This window comes from Chiloscyllium punctatum, chromosome 1, assembly GCF_047496795.1.
Source record: "Chiloscyllium punctatum isolate Juve2018m chromosome 1, sChiPun1.3, whole genome shotgun sequence".
NCBI classification, from domain to species: domain Eukaryota; kingdom Metazoa; phylum Chordata; class Chondrichthyes; order Orectolobiformes; family Hemiscylliidae; genus Chiloscyllium; species Chiloscyllium punctatum.
The window spans coordinates 92,259,138-92,272,686 of record NC_092739.1 but is presented as its reverse complement, the minus strand read 5'-3'; the positions used below and the strand labels follow the sequence as shown (position 1 = coordinate 92,272,686).

At 37.4% G+C, this 13,549-nt stretch overlaps 1 protein-coding gene across 4 annotated transcripts in view; it reads left to right on the top strand.

Annotated features, from left to right (window-relative positions):
• Positions 1-13,549, top strand: part of kif2a (kinesin family member 2a) — a 147,918-nt gene that overhangs the window by 58,407 nt on the left and 75,962 nt on the right. For all 4 annotated transcript variants that reach the window (XM_072571007.1, XM_072570998.1, XM_072570989.1 and 1 more), the window contains exons 6-8: positions 1,682-1,782; positions 2,834-2,929; positions 7,492-7,546. In XM_072571007.1, the coding sequence (XP_072427108.1) occupies positions 1,682-1,782; positions 2,834-2,929; positions 7,492-7,546 (252 nt within the window). The remainder of the gene's footprint in view (positions 1-1,681; positions 1,783-2,833; positions 2,930-7,491; positions 7,547-13,549) is intronic.

Genomic DNA, 13,549 nt, shown 5'->3' with positions numbered 1-13,549 from the left:
ACTTTGATTCTGTTACTGATTAAAAATCTGCCTATCTCAGCCACGAATATACAGTCCTCTTTAGTAAAGAATTCTATGTATTCATTGCCCTCAGAGAAGAAATTCTTCCTTGCACTGAGATTATGCCCTCTAGTCCTAGACTGTCCCAAATGGGAAGACAACTTAGAATCATAGAAACCCTACAGTGTAAAAGCGGGCCATTTTGCTCATCAAGTCCACGCTGCCCTTATGAAGAGCATAACACCCAGACCCACCTATACCCTATCCCTGTAACCCTGCATTCCCAATGACCAATCCACTTAACCTGCACATCTTTGGACTGTGGAAGAAAACTGGAGCACCCAGAGGAAACCCACACGGGCACACCGAGAATGTGTAAACTCCAAGAGTAGAATCAAAACCAGGCCCCTGGCACTGAGGGGTGCTAATCACTGAGTCACCATGCTACCTACATGGAGTCATACAGCACAGAAACAACTCGTCCATGTCGAACAAGTGTCCTAAACTAAACCAGTCCAACTTGCCTCTTTTTGGTCTATGTCCCTTTAAACATTTCCTATTCATGTATCTGTATAAATGGGCTTTTAAATATTGTAACTACTGCATTTACCGCTTCCTGTGGCATTTCATTCCACATATGAACCACCCTGTGTGAAAGTGTTGCCCCAGTTATGCCTGACAAATCTGTTTGAATTCTTTCAGAACCTGAATCTCTAAATCGACCCTGTCAATCCCCTAACCATCTTGTATTTCAATAAGGTCTCCTCTCATTTCTTTCAACACCAATGAATATAACCCTAACCTACTCAATCCGTCCTCATAGAAGGTTCCTTCATACCTATGATCAACCTGGTGAACCTCTATGGATTGCCTCTAATGTATTAACCTGGGCCTCTACATTACTAGCCAATAACATTACTATTATGCCTTTCACTAATTAAGAAATTACTTGTGAATACACCAGCTCAAACCTTTTACGTTTAGTGCAGAGCAAATCGGCTGAATCCCGTATGATTTTTATTCATTTTAGTGCAGAGTCAATGTGCAAGGACTGCAATAGTGCGATCTGTCTGGAAGCAACCTTTCTCTAACAGCAGCTTTTGAATTTACATCTGTACGCTCATGTGCACTTGAACTATGTTTTTACCTGATTCAGTCTGTTATAACAGTGAGCAGTATATGCCTCACTCTTATCACAAAATACAATCAGATCAAGTAAATGCAAAATCTCTAATACGAATGACAATGCCAACAAAAATCCTCTGCTGGTAATGTTCACCTGTACTGTATACTGGCCAATCCAGTCCAAATCAGTGTGGCTTTAGAACAGTTTACAACACTGAGGCTACAGCAAAAGCTTGAAAGTTGTTGGTCTATTTGTTTCTATGTATTGGCCCCGATTTCTATATGCAAATTACAAAATATTATGATGTCTTTGCAATATTAATTGGAATGCTTGAAAAATCTGTGTCTGTAAAAAAAGTATTTGTATCAAAGTATGAAGTATGTAAAACCATAAATGTCTATTTTCGTCATGAAATTTGCAATGTTTAGCATCAGGGTTGAATTTTGGAGTCAACAAAATTGCACTTGTTTACAGCTTTCTAAATAACTTCATCCAGTTGATCTCCACATGACTGACCAAATGCATATATACTGTGCTGACAAATGAATCTTTCAGCACGCAGAAAATCAAATTGTGTGAAAGAAGTCGAAAAACTCCAGGAAAAACGTGAGAAACGGCGAATACAGCAGCAAGAGATGAGGGAAAAACGAGCTCAGGTTTGTACTCATTTTATTGCTCAAAATACTTGACTTCTTACTGAACCCTGAGGTTCAACAAAGACAGGTTTAATTTTTGTTCTAAATTTATTTGTTATCCCTAATTTACTTATGCACCAGGTGATTGGCAACACTTGATTACCTTTCTACCAGAGTATAATTAATCTGTTGCTCATACAATCTCAGATTTTTTTTTCTCTCCAGATCTGTTTCCAGCAAGTTCTTTTAGCCCTTCCATCACTTATCACTTGGAAATTTATCTTCTATCATTGGATGTCAGTAAAAGAAGCAGGAAATTGGTTAGCAAATGGCAAGGTTCTTATGATGTGCACATTCCATATTGCATAATATCTTAACAAAATTGGTCTTAGGTTGTACAACCCAAGAAAATTCCAGATTCAATTCCATGTCATTTAAGTTGGCTGATGTTGGCAGAGAAGCAAGTTTGGTTTTGTCCTCATGTAGGTTAGGAAGAAAATGACCTTCTGTGATTGTAGTCTGTTATTCAGATGGAAATATTTTGAATGTGTAATTTACTGTGATGTTTTGCAGGCTGTCACCCAATGGCAGTAAATGCTCAGCAGGAATGTGTAAAGATGGCAGTTTGGGTAAAGTACAATAGGCCAGTTGGTACCTCTAAACTCCATCCAGCTAATGCTGTGATGGGGGTGGAATGAGAAGAAATATGCATATCCTAATTTTCGTTTTGTTCCCTGAAATGTACTTGTGACTCTAATTTTGTACCTGGTGCCAATGTAATGCATTCTTTTCCCATTGCCTGCTTTGAAAAAAGTCAAAGCTAATGTTGAAAACTTCAGTACTGGCATCCAACTGGTCTGTAGACAATCAGTTACTCCATTAGCTGTTCTTTTTTGGGAAAAAAAACTCAGTTATTTTCCAGACTTGTGCTTGCAAATATCTGTATTTTGATTCTCTTTTTGAGGAATAAGATTTGGAATACCAGAGTTACTGGTGCATATAGTTTTGTCTACTTTCTGTAATCTTGTTATTGTATATGATTACTTAAGTAACTATGTGCTTAATACAATAGGATGTTGATTCTACAAATCCAAACTGGGAAATTATGTGTATGATCAGAGAATTTAGATCAAGCCTTGACTATCGACCTCTTACAGCTGCTGATCCAGTAAGTTACAAATTTAAGCAAGTAGACTGTGTGTACTCTGCTGATATAACAACCTATGAGAATCCAGTAGTGTTGATTGAAGGTTGTCTTATTCATATCTCGATAAACTACTTTCTAATAAATTTAAAATCAAATGTTTAATTTTCAAAGTTGAGTAAGTTTCATGATATCTAAAGTGCAGTGTATTTAAAAAAGTCAGCTTCACATTTTTACATTTTTAAGTTTATTGTAAGTTATTTAATTTCTCTTATTAATCTTCAGTGTTCATATAATGTTTTTAAGGTTATAAAGTCTTTGACTTTTATAGAGGCAGTTTGATAGTTCAGAGTGGAGTTCTTAGTTAATGACTGACGTTTGTTTGTTTGTTTCAGTTTGGAATTTCATTTAGTGTGTTCATAACCATTTGATTTATATGATTGTGAAGCAATGTAACTTATTTGGAATATAAACAGACTTACAATAACAGTATTTTTAAAAACTGCATATAGAATTCAAACTCTACATGCATTTTCTGTAGCATTGCAAAATTTTCACAAACATCATAGACAATTTTATGTCCCAGTTACATTTTATGTCCCAGTAACTCTGAAGGTTATATAACTTAATGCAATATAAAACATTACAAGGACAGGCCCTTCAACCCACCAAGTCTGCACCAATTTCTAATCCTTATTTAGACCTGCTATTTATTGTCCATGTGTGGTATCTATCCCTCTGTTCACCTCACCATTCACTTGTCTATTAAGATCTACCTTAAATATTGCTAATGTGCCAGCTACCACTACCTACGCTGGCAGTGTGTTCCAAGCAAACCCCATCCTCTGTGAAAAATTTTCCCTGCACTTCTCGCCTTGAACCTTGTTTCTCTTGTAGTTGACCTTTCCATCCTGGGAAAAAGCCTCTGATCATCACCCTATCTCTGCCTCACATAATTTTGTAGATCTCTATCAGATTGTTTTCACTGGAAATACAGAGAGTGAGGGGCAATCTGAGTTTAGCCAACCTCTCCTCGTAACTAAAACCCTCCAGACCAGGTAACGTCTGACAGTGTGGCGTCCAGAGCTACATGCAGTATTCCAAATGTGTCCTAACTAAAGTGTTGTACAGCTGTAACATAACTTGCCAACTTTTATATTTGATGTCTCAGCTGATGAAGGCAAGCGTGAAGTATGTCTTCTTGTCCACCTCATCCACCCGTATTGCCACTTTCAGGGATTTAAGGATCTGTATGCCCTGATCCCTCTGTATATCAATGCTTCTAGGGGTTCTGCCATTTATTGTACAATTTGCACCTGAATTTGATCTTCCAAAATGCATCATCTTGCATTTGTCCAGATTAAAATCTGTCTGCTGTTTCTCTGCCCAAATCTGCAATGTATTTGTATCTCGCTGTATCCAAGACAATCCTCCTCACTCTCTGCAACTCCGCCAAGTTTAGTGTCCTCCTCAAACTTGCATATCAGATCATGTACATTTTCCTCCAGATAAAATAACAAGGGTCCTAGCACTCCTCTCTATGGAACACCACTAGTTACTGTTCTCCATTCTGAAAAGCACCCTTCCACCGCTACTCTCTGTCTTCTATGACCAAGCCAGTTATGTATCTATCTAGCCAGCTCACCCCAGATCCCATGAGACTCTAACTTCTGTTCCAGCCTGCCATGAGGTACCTTATCAAATGGTTATTGAAGTCCATATTGACAACATTCACTGCCCTTATCTGTTATTCCTGTCACCTCAAAAAAAACCTCAAATTGAACTGGTGAGACATGACCTTTCTCGTACAAATCCATGCTGCCTATCACTAACAAATCCACTTGCTTCTGGATGTGAATAAATCCTGTCTCTCAGTAGCTTCTCCATCAGCTTCCCCACCACTGATGTCAGACTTATTGACCTATAATTACTTGGATTATCTCTGTTTCCCTTCTTCAACAAAAGGACAACATTGGCCATTCTCCAGTCCTCTGGAACCTTGCCCGAGGTCAAAGAGGATGCAAAGATAACTGTTAAGGCCCCAATTATTTGCTTCGTTGTCTACCAGAGTACCCTTGGATAGATCCTGTCTGGACTTGGGGACCTGTCTATCTTTTAATATACTTCAAGGCACCTAACACTTACTCCTTCCTCATTATGTTGACCTACCCAAGAGTATTCACAAATCTTTCCCTAACGTTAACATCCCTTATGTCCCTGTCTTTGGTGAATACTAGTGTAAATACTCATTGAGGATCTGACCCATTTCCTCTGGCTCTACCCATAACCACCTTCCCTTATCTTTGAGTGGGCCTTTTCTTAGCTAACCTCTTGCTCCTAATATATGTACAAAATGCCTTGGGATTGTCCTTTTAACCCTGCTGGACAAAGATATTTCCTAGCCCCTTTTAGCCTTCCTAATACCCTGTTTGACTCCTTCCCACTTTCTCTATATCCTTCAAGGACTTTGTTTTTAGTTGCCTTGACCTTAGGTATGCTTCCTTTTTGTTTTGACTAAGCTTTGATAATTTCTCCTGTCAACCAAGGTTTATGAATCCTGACATTCCTGTCCTCCTCATTCATAGGAACATGCCTGTCCTGCACTCTAATCAACTGGTCCTTAAAAGATTCCCACATGTTAGGTGTGTATTTACTTCAAACAGCTGCTCCCAATCCACATTTTCCAAATCTTACCTAATTCAGTTTTAGTTGGCCTTCCCCCAGTTTGCCACCTTCATACAAGGTCCACTCTCTTGTCCTTTTCATTAAGTATTCAAAATCTTGCAGAATTATGATCACTATTTGCAAAATGAATTTTTGATCGTCTGACTGGGCCCATTTCCCTATACCAGGCTATTATGGCTCCCTCCCTCTTTGGATGACCCACATACTGTTTCGAAAAATCCTCTTGGACATACCTAACAAATTGTCCCCATATAACCCCCCTTGGCAGTAAGGGAGCTCGTGTCAATTTGGGGAAAGTTAAAATTGCCCACCATTGCACCCTGTTATTTTCACATCTTTCCAGAGTCTGACTGCAGTAATTCAGCTCCATCAACCTAATTTGCTTCCTCCTTTGTCGTGTTTAAAATATCAATATCCCAGAATGTTACGCTGTCAATCGTGTTCCTCTTTTAACCAAATCTCTGTGATAACAACAACACTGTAATTGCATGCATTAATCCAGGGTCTGAGTTCATCCGTCTTACCTGTTATACTTCTTGCATTGTCGCAAATACAGTCCAAGATTCCAGTTCTGCTGAGCCCAGCAACTTCTCCGTGCTCTTCGTCTTCGCTACATTTGTGTTAGTCTCCAGCTGTTTCCCAGTTTCTATAATATTGATCTACTGCTCCATTTTGACCCTTTTCCACACTAGTTTTAAGCCCTCCTGAGTGGTAATGTTAAACCTCCCTACCAGAATATTGGTTCCCCTCCAGCTTAGGTGCAACCCATCCTTCTTATACAGGTTCCACCTTCCCTAAAGACTTTCTAATAATACACAAATCTGAAGCTCTCCCCTAAACTAAGTCTTTGGCCATGTGTTCAATTGTACTCTGTCTCTGTTCCGAGCCTCAGAGCAGATGGCACGGGGAGTAATCCTGAGATTACTACCCTAGAGGTCCTGCTTTTTAGTTTATGATCTAACTCCCTGAATTGTCATTGCAAGACCTTGTTTGTCACTCTTCCCACCGATGTCATTTGTGCCAATTTGAATAATGACTTCTGTTTACCTTAAGTAATCCTATAGGCTAATTCTATAAGTTTGATAGTTTTTAAAAAAATGCTTCCAAGCTTTCTTTGCTGTGTGTGTGTGTGTGTGTGTGTGTGTGTGTGTGTGTGTGTCAATGGATGGTCCAGCATTTATTTCCCAACCTTATTGTGCATTAGAAAATGGTGGTGATCTTGGACCACTATATTTGGAAACAGAGTTCCAGGATTTTGACCCAGTGAAAACGAAGGAATAGCAACATACTTCCAAGTCAGATTGGCTTGGAGGGGAACTCATAAGTGCAATGTTCCCATGTATCAGCTAACCTTGTCCTCCTAGGTGGTAGAGGTCATGGGCTTGGAAAGTGCTCTGGTTGAAAGAGGCTTAGTGAGTTGTCGAGCTGAATCATGTACTTCGAACAAACCGCTGCCACAATGCATCACTAGTGGAGGAAATCAATGCTAAAGGTGGTGCAAGAAGTGCCCATTGAGCAATCTACTTTGTCCTGGATGATGTTGAGTTTCTTTTGAGTTTCTTGGAACCGCACCTATTCGGGCAAATGCAGAGCATTTCCTCACATTCCTGGCTTGTACATTGTAGATTGGAGTCTGGAGGTGAGTTGCTCTTTGTAGTATTTCTAGTTTCTGACCTTATAACCACAATGTACAGCTGGTCCAGTTGAGTTTCAGGTCCATAAACCCAGGATGTCGATGATTGGAGATTTGTTGATGGTAATGTTTTTGAAAGTCAAGTAAAGATGGTTGTATTTTCTCTTGTTGGAGATAATCATTGCCCAGCACTTTTGTGGCTTAAATACTACATGCATGCCTTATTAGAACAGCTTGCCCTGCAACTAAAATTTTGTTTTCTTTTTAGATCGATGAACAAAGAATATGTGTTTGTGTAAGAAAACGACCACTAAACAAGAAAGGTATAATTGTTGATTTTACTTAAAATTGGAAAATTGATCCCATTATTTTATCTAGGTTCTAATTGGTCTCTAATCCAATATTGTTTAGTATCAGGGAAAGTAATGGAAAAGAATTATGAAAAGCATCGAACTGGCCCTAAAAGCTAATAGTGCATTAAGTTTTGGTGTTTTTTTTTAAACTAATTACTTCCTGGAGTTCAGTGTTATCTGTGGTCTTTTATACTGAAATACCATGCCCCGAAAACTAGAATGTGGCAGTAATGAGTAAAGTATGGCTAGACTGTAGGACTGATCAGAAAACCTTTTTATAACTGGACATATTTCACATGTTAAGTAATTCATTTGACTTTACTGATCACTTCTTTCTGACTTTTTTGGTTTGCACACTACTAAAGTATTTATTCAACGTAGCACATCTAATAGAATAGTAGTTATTCAATTAGTAGTTGCATAAAACCTTTTTCCTTTTGCAACACTTTTTGTCAAAAATAACAAAGACACATCTCCTGTCCTGAAGTTCAACATAATACTGTTCTTCAAAATGTAGTTGATAACTACTCAAATTCTTTCAGTGACTTGGTAATATGTCTGATGGTTTCAGATAGACTAATAAGGCTACACACAAATTCAAACTTGCAATCTGATTGCTTATTAGAGTTTACCATCAAGGATATGGTCCTCCCTCCTTTTGAAAAATATCTGAATCTTCAACGCAGGTGTAACTTAGTCAAATCTTTATGATCTCAAACATTGAACTTCTGTGTAGTCTTTTATGTGAACATATCAACACATTACCTTTTGAGCATGCTGCATAGTTTGGAATTTTGTGGAAATGGTGGTGGGTTTCACTCTGTAAATATGCCTGCAATCTTAAAAATTATTTATACTAAGCATTCTTTTAGGAGTACACCTTCCCAAACGCTAGAAACTTCTGCCTGAGCTCAAATGCCTTTTGCTTCTCATCAACTTGTTTGTCCCCTTTCTGCAGTGCCTGGATATTTGTTCTGTAGTATGGCAACAAAACTTTGTGCGTAGTTTTTCATTTGTGGTCTGAATGGTGCCTTGTACAGATTATCAGATTCTTGGACCTGTGCTTTAGCTCTTTGATTATATATCTGAAAATATACAAAACCAGAAAGGTTAACTACATAGTAGAAGGCAAGTCCATCTGTCATATCTCTTCTGGCTCTTTATAAGAACAATCTAATTTAATCCATTGTTCTGCTGTCCTTCTATAGCCAGTTATTAACTAATTCTCTATTTCCATTAATACACATTGTCTTGTACTGCGGTTGACTGAAATTTTGTAGCAAGATTTCTACTAGACATCTTCGGTAATTTCTGAAAGTTAATGTGTTTTACTACACTATAAGATCGTAATCTTACTTTTATTAGCACCTTTTCAGATTTCTCTACCATAGGAAGGTTCAGTCACTGGTGATAATTGCATCCATTTCAGTTGCCTTTCTTCCCTTATCATTCAATTTAAAATCTTTTGTTTCCTTTTGTTATTTACTGTATATACTTGAGTAATAGTCAAATCTTTTGGCTACATTTTAAGGTTACATGTATGGGGTCGACTATGACATGGATACTACTTTTTGAAAGGCTGAAATTCATGTGCATCAAAATTCATACTATATCATTAGCAGAAGCCTAATTGATCACTAAAGGAGTAAAGAAAAATAAACAATGAATTATGGTAATTCCGAAAACCTGGAGCGGTATACAACAGTCTGGAAGACTGGAAACTTGGAGCGGGACGGAAGGCCGGCACACTGACTTAAATATTGATCTGTTGTCTTTGAAGAACTACGGTTACTTTTACACAAGATATATGGAAAATTCCAGATCAGTTGGCCAAAAATAGGGGGTTGACTTTTACATGAGATCGACTATTACTTGAGTATATATGGTAATTTTGTTTGTATTAATAGTGTTCATATTAAAAAGAATTCAATAGGAGGAAATAGATTGTCAAGGTAAATTTGATGAAAATTGACCATTTCTTGCTTTTTATAGAGGAGTCCGGAATTACATATGGGATAATTTTATTTTGTTAGTGCATTTTGTGTTTTCCCCTCACTAAAATTCAGAGGAAGCAGCTACATAAAATATATAGAATATGTGAATTAGAAGATGGAGAAGGCAGTTTGATGCTTTGAGTCCAATCTGTCATCGATCATGTCTGATCTGATTATGACCTATAAATTCTTGGGCCAGCCTATGCCTGTATTTAAACTCTTCTCAGACCTCCTCCGATCAAAATTATATATTCCTTTCTCCTTCATTTGTTTGTATGACCTCCCCTTAAATGCATCCATAGAATAGAGTATATTCTATATCTCTACTGTATATAAGTACAGAAAGTGCTGGACACAGGTCTGACAGCATCTATGAAAAGAAAATCAAAGCTAACATTTCAGGTCTGAAACTTGAAGAGTCGTTGAACTCTGTTAGTTTTGTTACTTTCTCTTTGGGTAAAGCCAGACCTGCTGAGTTTCTCTAGCACTTTGGTTCGATGTCATATTTGTCTGTGTTGCACTTTATTTGATGATAACCTGCTCCATTCTGCAAGTTTATTGATGTCTCGTAGAATTTGTACACAGTACTGACTTGCCTAACTTCAACTTGGTGTCACCTGCACGTTTAGAAGTCCAAATCATTTGAGGTAATTTGTCAACAACAATGCTCCCAGTATTCATCGTGTAGTTGATCAGATTATTTACTAATTTGTGCTTGACCAAAGTTTCATGTAGTGAAAAAGAATACTTCACTTTTTGAGCTTTCTTCTATTAAGTGAACCTCTTATTTCTTCCTTCATGATTTGTACAAACTATATTTCCTCCCATTCTTTTTAATGTTTCTTGACTATTGAAGAATCATGTATACTTTGTGAAATATGTTTTTGGAAATGTAATTCATGTTGTTCTTCTAAATATGTTCTGTTGGCATTAATTTTGAAATTTTGTTAAATAACCTTGCCCACTTTTTTTTTGTTTCTAAAGACAAAAGTGCTAGAAAGATTCAGTAGGTCTGGGATTACCTGTGAAGGCAGAACTAGTGTAAACGTTGAGTTCAATGAGTCTTCAAAACTGAAGAGATGAGGTAAAGTCCCAAACTACATGCTGTTGAAGGGCGTGGGGCAAGTGGAATAACAGATCAGATCAGGAAAGATTTAAGGGATTAAGATTAATTGGAGTTCAAGCTGTCAAATGGCAAAGGGAATGGTTATGATTGTAGAAAAGGTAAGGCATTATTGAGATTAGAGGCTAATGACACAATAAAGATGAATTCTGACTGAAAGTAAGACCATGAAAAACAACACAACGGAGAGAGTGAACAGTGGGGTGTGGGAAGTGGAAAGAAACTGGAGGACAAAATTGATGATTTCAAGTTATGAAGTCAGTGTTGAGTGCAAGAGTTGCCAAACTGAGAAATAAGGTGTTGTTCCTTTAGCTTGCTTTGGGTTTTCCTGGAACACTGTAGTAGACCTAGGACAGAAAAGTAAATGTGAAAGCATGATGGTGTATTGAAATTGTAAATGACCAGACATTGGGGTTATGCTTGTCGACTTCAAAGATATTTTTGTAAAGTGCTTACCCAGTCTGAGTTGGGGAGACAGCCTTGTGAGCAGTGGATGTAGTCAACTAGATTGAAAGTTATCATGGAAGACAGATCATAAGTCCAGATCATCTACAAATATATTGAATTTTTAATAACGATTTTTTTTAAGAAGAGCACATACAGGCACGAATGGTTGAGAATATAAATTCTGCACAACATATTTTGGTGTCTGTCTGGAAGGCTGATGCAGATTATCCGCAGACATCGGTGAGAGTCTGGTGTGTTACACCTTATAGGTGTCAAGGACATTTCAAGAAGATGAACTTCAAAAGGAAGTGATGTAAAGCAAAGATTTTGTAAATGTGAAAGAAGGAGCAAGAACCGCCATTTGGCCCATCAAGTGCACTCCACCGCTCGGTGTGATCACAGCTGATCCTCTATCTCAGTGCAATACTCCCACACTCTCCCATTCCCCATGACATCTAAACAGCACCTCATTTCCTATTTATCTGTTTCTTAGATAACAACTTAAAATAGGAACAGGAGTAGGGCATTCATCCCGTGAGCCTGTTCCACCACTCAATGTGATCATGACTAATCCATGGCCTACTTGCATATCATTTCTGGAAAAAATATTGTGCTGTCACATTCTGATCTGGTGGGTGGCTTTTAGTAGTTGTCTAAAGAATTGTTGACTTCGAATTTCTTTGGCATTGTAATGCTTAAAAAAAAAATTCATGCAATTTTCTACTCCCCGTAGTTTTAACATGTATTTATCCCTCTGGTACCCCTGATGGTTAGAACTATGACTTCTTATGCTCAGAGGATTATGGGGGCTGATCATATATTACTATATCTCTCTGTTTTCTACACACCAACTTTAACTCAGTTGGTGATATTCTCACCCCTTAATTCACCAGATTCTGGGTTCGGTCCAGGACTTGAACACAAAAAATATCAAAGCTGAAACTCCATTGGGAATGATGGTAAAATGAGTCTCTATCTGTCTCCTTAGTAGATGTAAAAGATCCTATGGCAATATTTCAAAGAAGAACAGAGGAGCTAATATAGTATCCTGGAGAATATTAATCTCCAGATAAGAAACAGACTTCCTAGTTAATGACTGCTGTGTGTTTTACATTATGACTGCAAAGTTTTAAAATTGAAATGTTTGGTGGTTGTGAAAAACTCTATACATAGATTAAATCCATTTTTTTTTACGGCCAGCCACTCCTTTTAATGGTGATCTCATACTCTTTTTCATAAAAATGCTCAAAATACCCCAGAGAATATTTCTTCATATTCTCCATCTGATTTTTGACAAAATCCCAATAAATGTAGATTTAAAGACTTCCTGTTACTTATTATGTCATTATTTACATCGATGTGGAGTATTACCGTAGAGTTTTTAAGCATTTCCATTCTGTTTCACTTCTAACCTTGCTGCTGTATGTACAGATCTAGTTGCAGGTAGATAGCTGATAATCAGAGAAGTATTTTACTGATCCATTTCATAAGCAAAGAATTGCTTGCAAGTAGAATTGTGGTCACCAGTATTTTTATCCAGGCTATCTTGTGGTTTTTTAGGTTTGTTTTTCTGGAACTTATTATTTTCTGCTGTATTAGTATCTGATTTATTAATATAATCTCTATATTCTTTAAAAGTAGTTTTACTTAAGACAATTTTGCTTTCTTCAGCTTTACTCTATTTTTCTTTTATTGTAACAACTCTTTTGTTGATGGTATTCTCCAGCTCCTGGTAATTTAATGGTATCCTGACACAGAACACAGAACTGTAATGATTTATTGAGCTTAATATTCATTCACCTGCAAGTATTCCCAGTTGGTTACCTGCCCTTGTAAGTTCCGATACCTTCCTCTACAATGCTTTGATTACCAGAAAGTCTCTACATCTCCGCACCCTTCGTACTTTTATTTCTCATTCACTAACTGTCGCAGTCATAGTTAACTGTTGATGTCTTCAAACTTTCAAGAGTATTATCAGGTTCTTCTGACCTAAGTAGGAATGAATACCTGATGTTTGGTTCTGTAAGAGTAAAATACCCCTGAATGTAGGAGCTAAAAGTGATCCAGGTCTGTTCTTATGATTTCAGAAAAGGGTTGCAATGCATTTGTTCATTTCTTTGAATCTTTGCAGCTGGTATAGCAATCAATAGTTTTCTTCAATTGGAGACAATAGTTTTCACTACCCATTGGGATTTGCATCTTTTTTCAAAACAAAACTGCTATAAACTGATTTTACAGACCTCTGCTTATATGACTTAAGTTGATGTAATTGTAAATATGTTGTATCAACTTGACCATTTACAGCAAATGCCCAATCTGCCTCAAACTGCAAATGCCACCTGCCCACAAAAAATCCATCAAATCTTGACTTGATCATATAGATCCATTGCATCTATCACATTTTCTTTC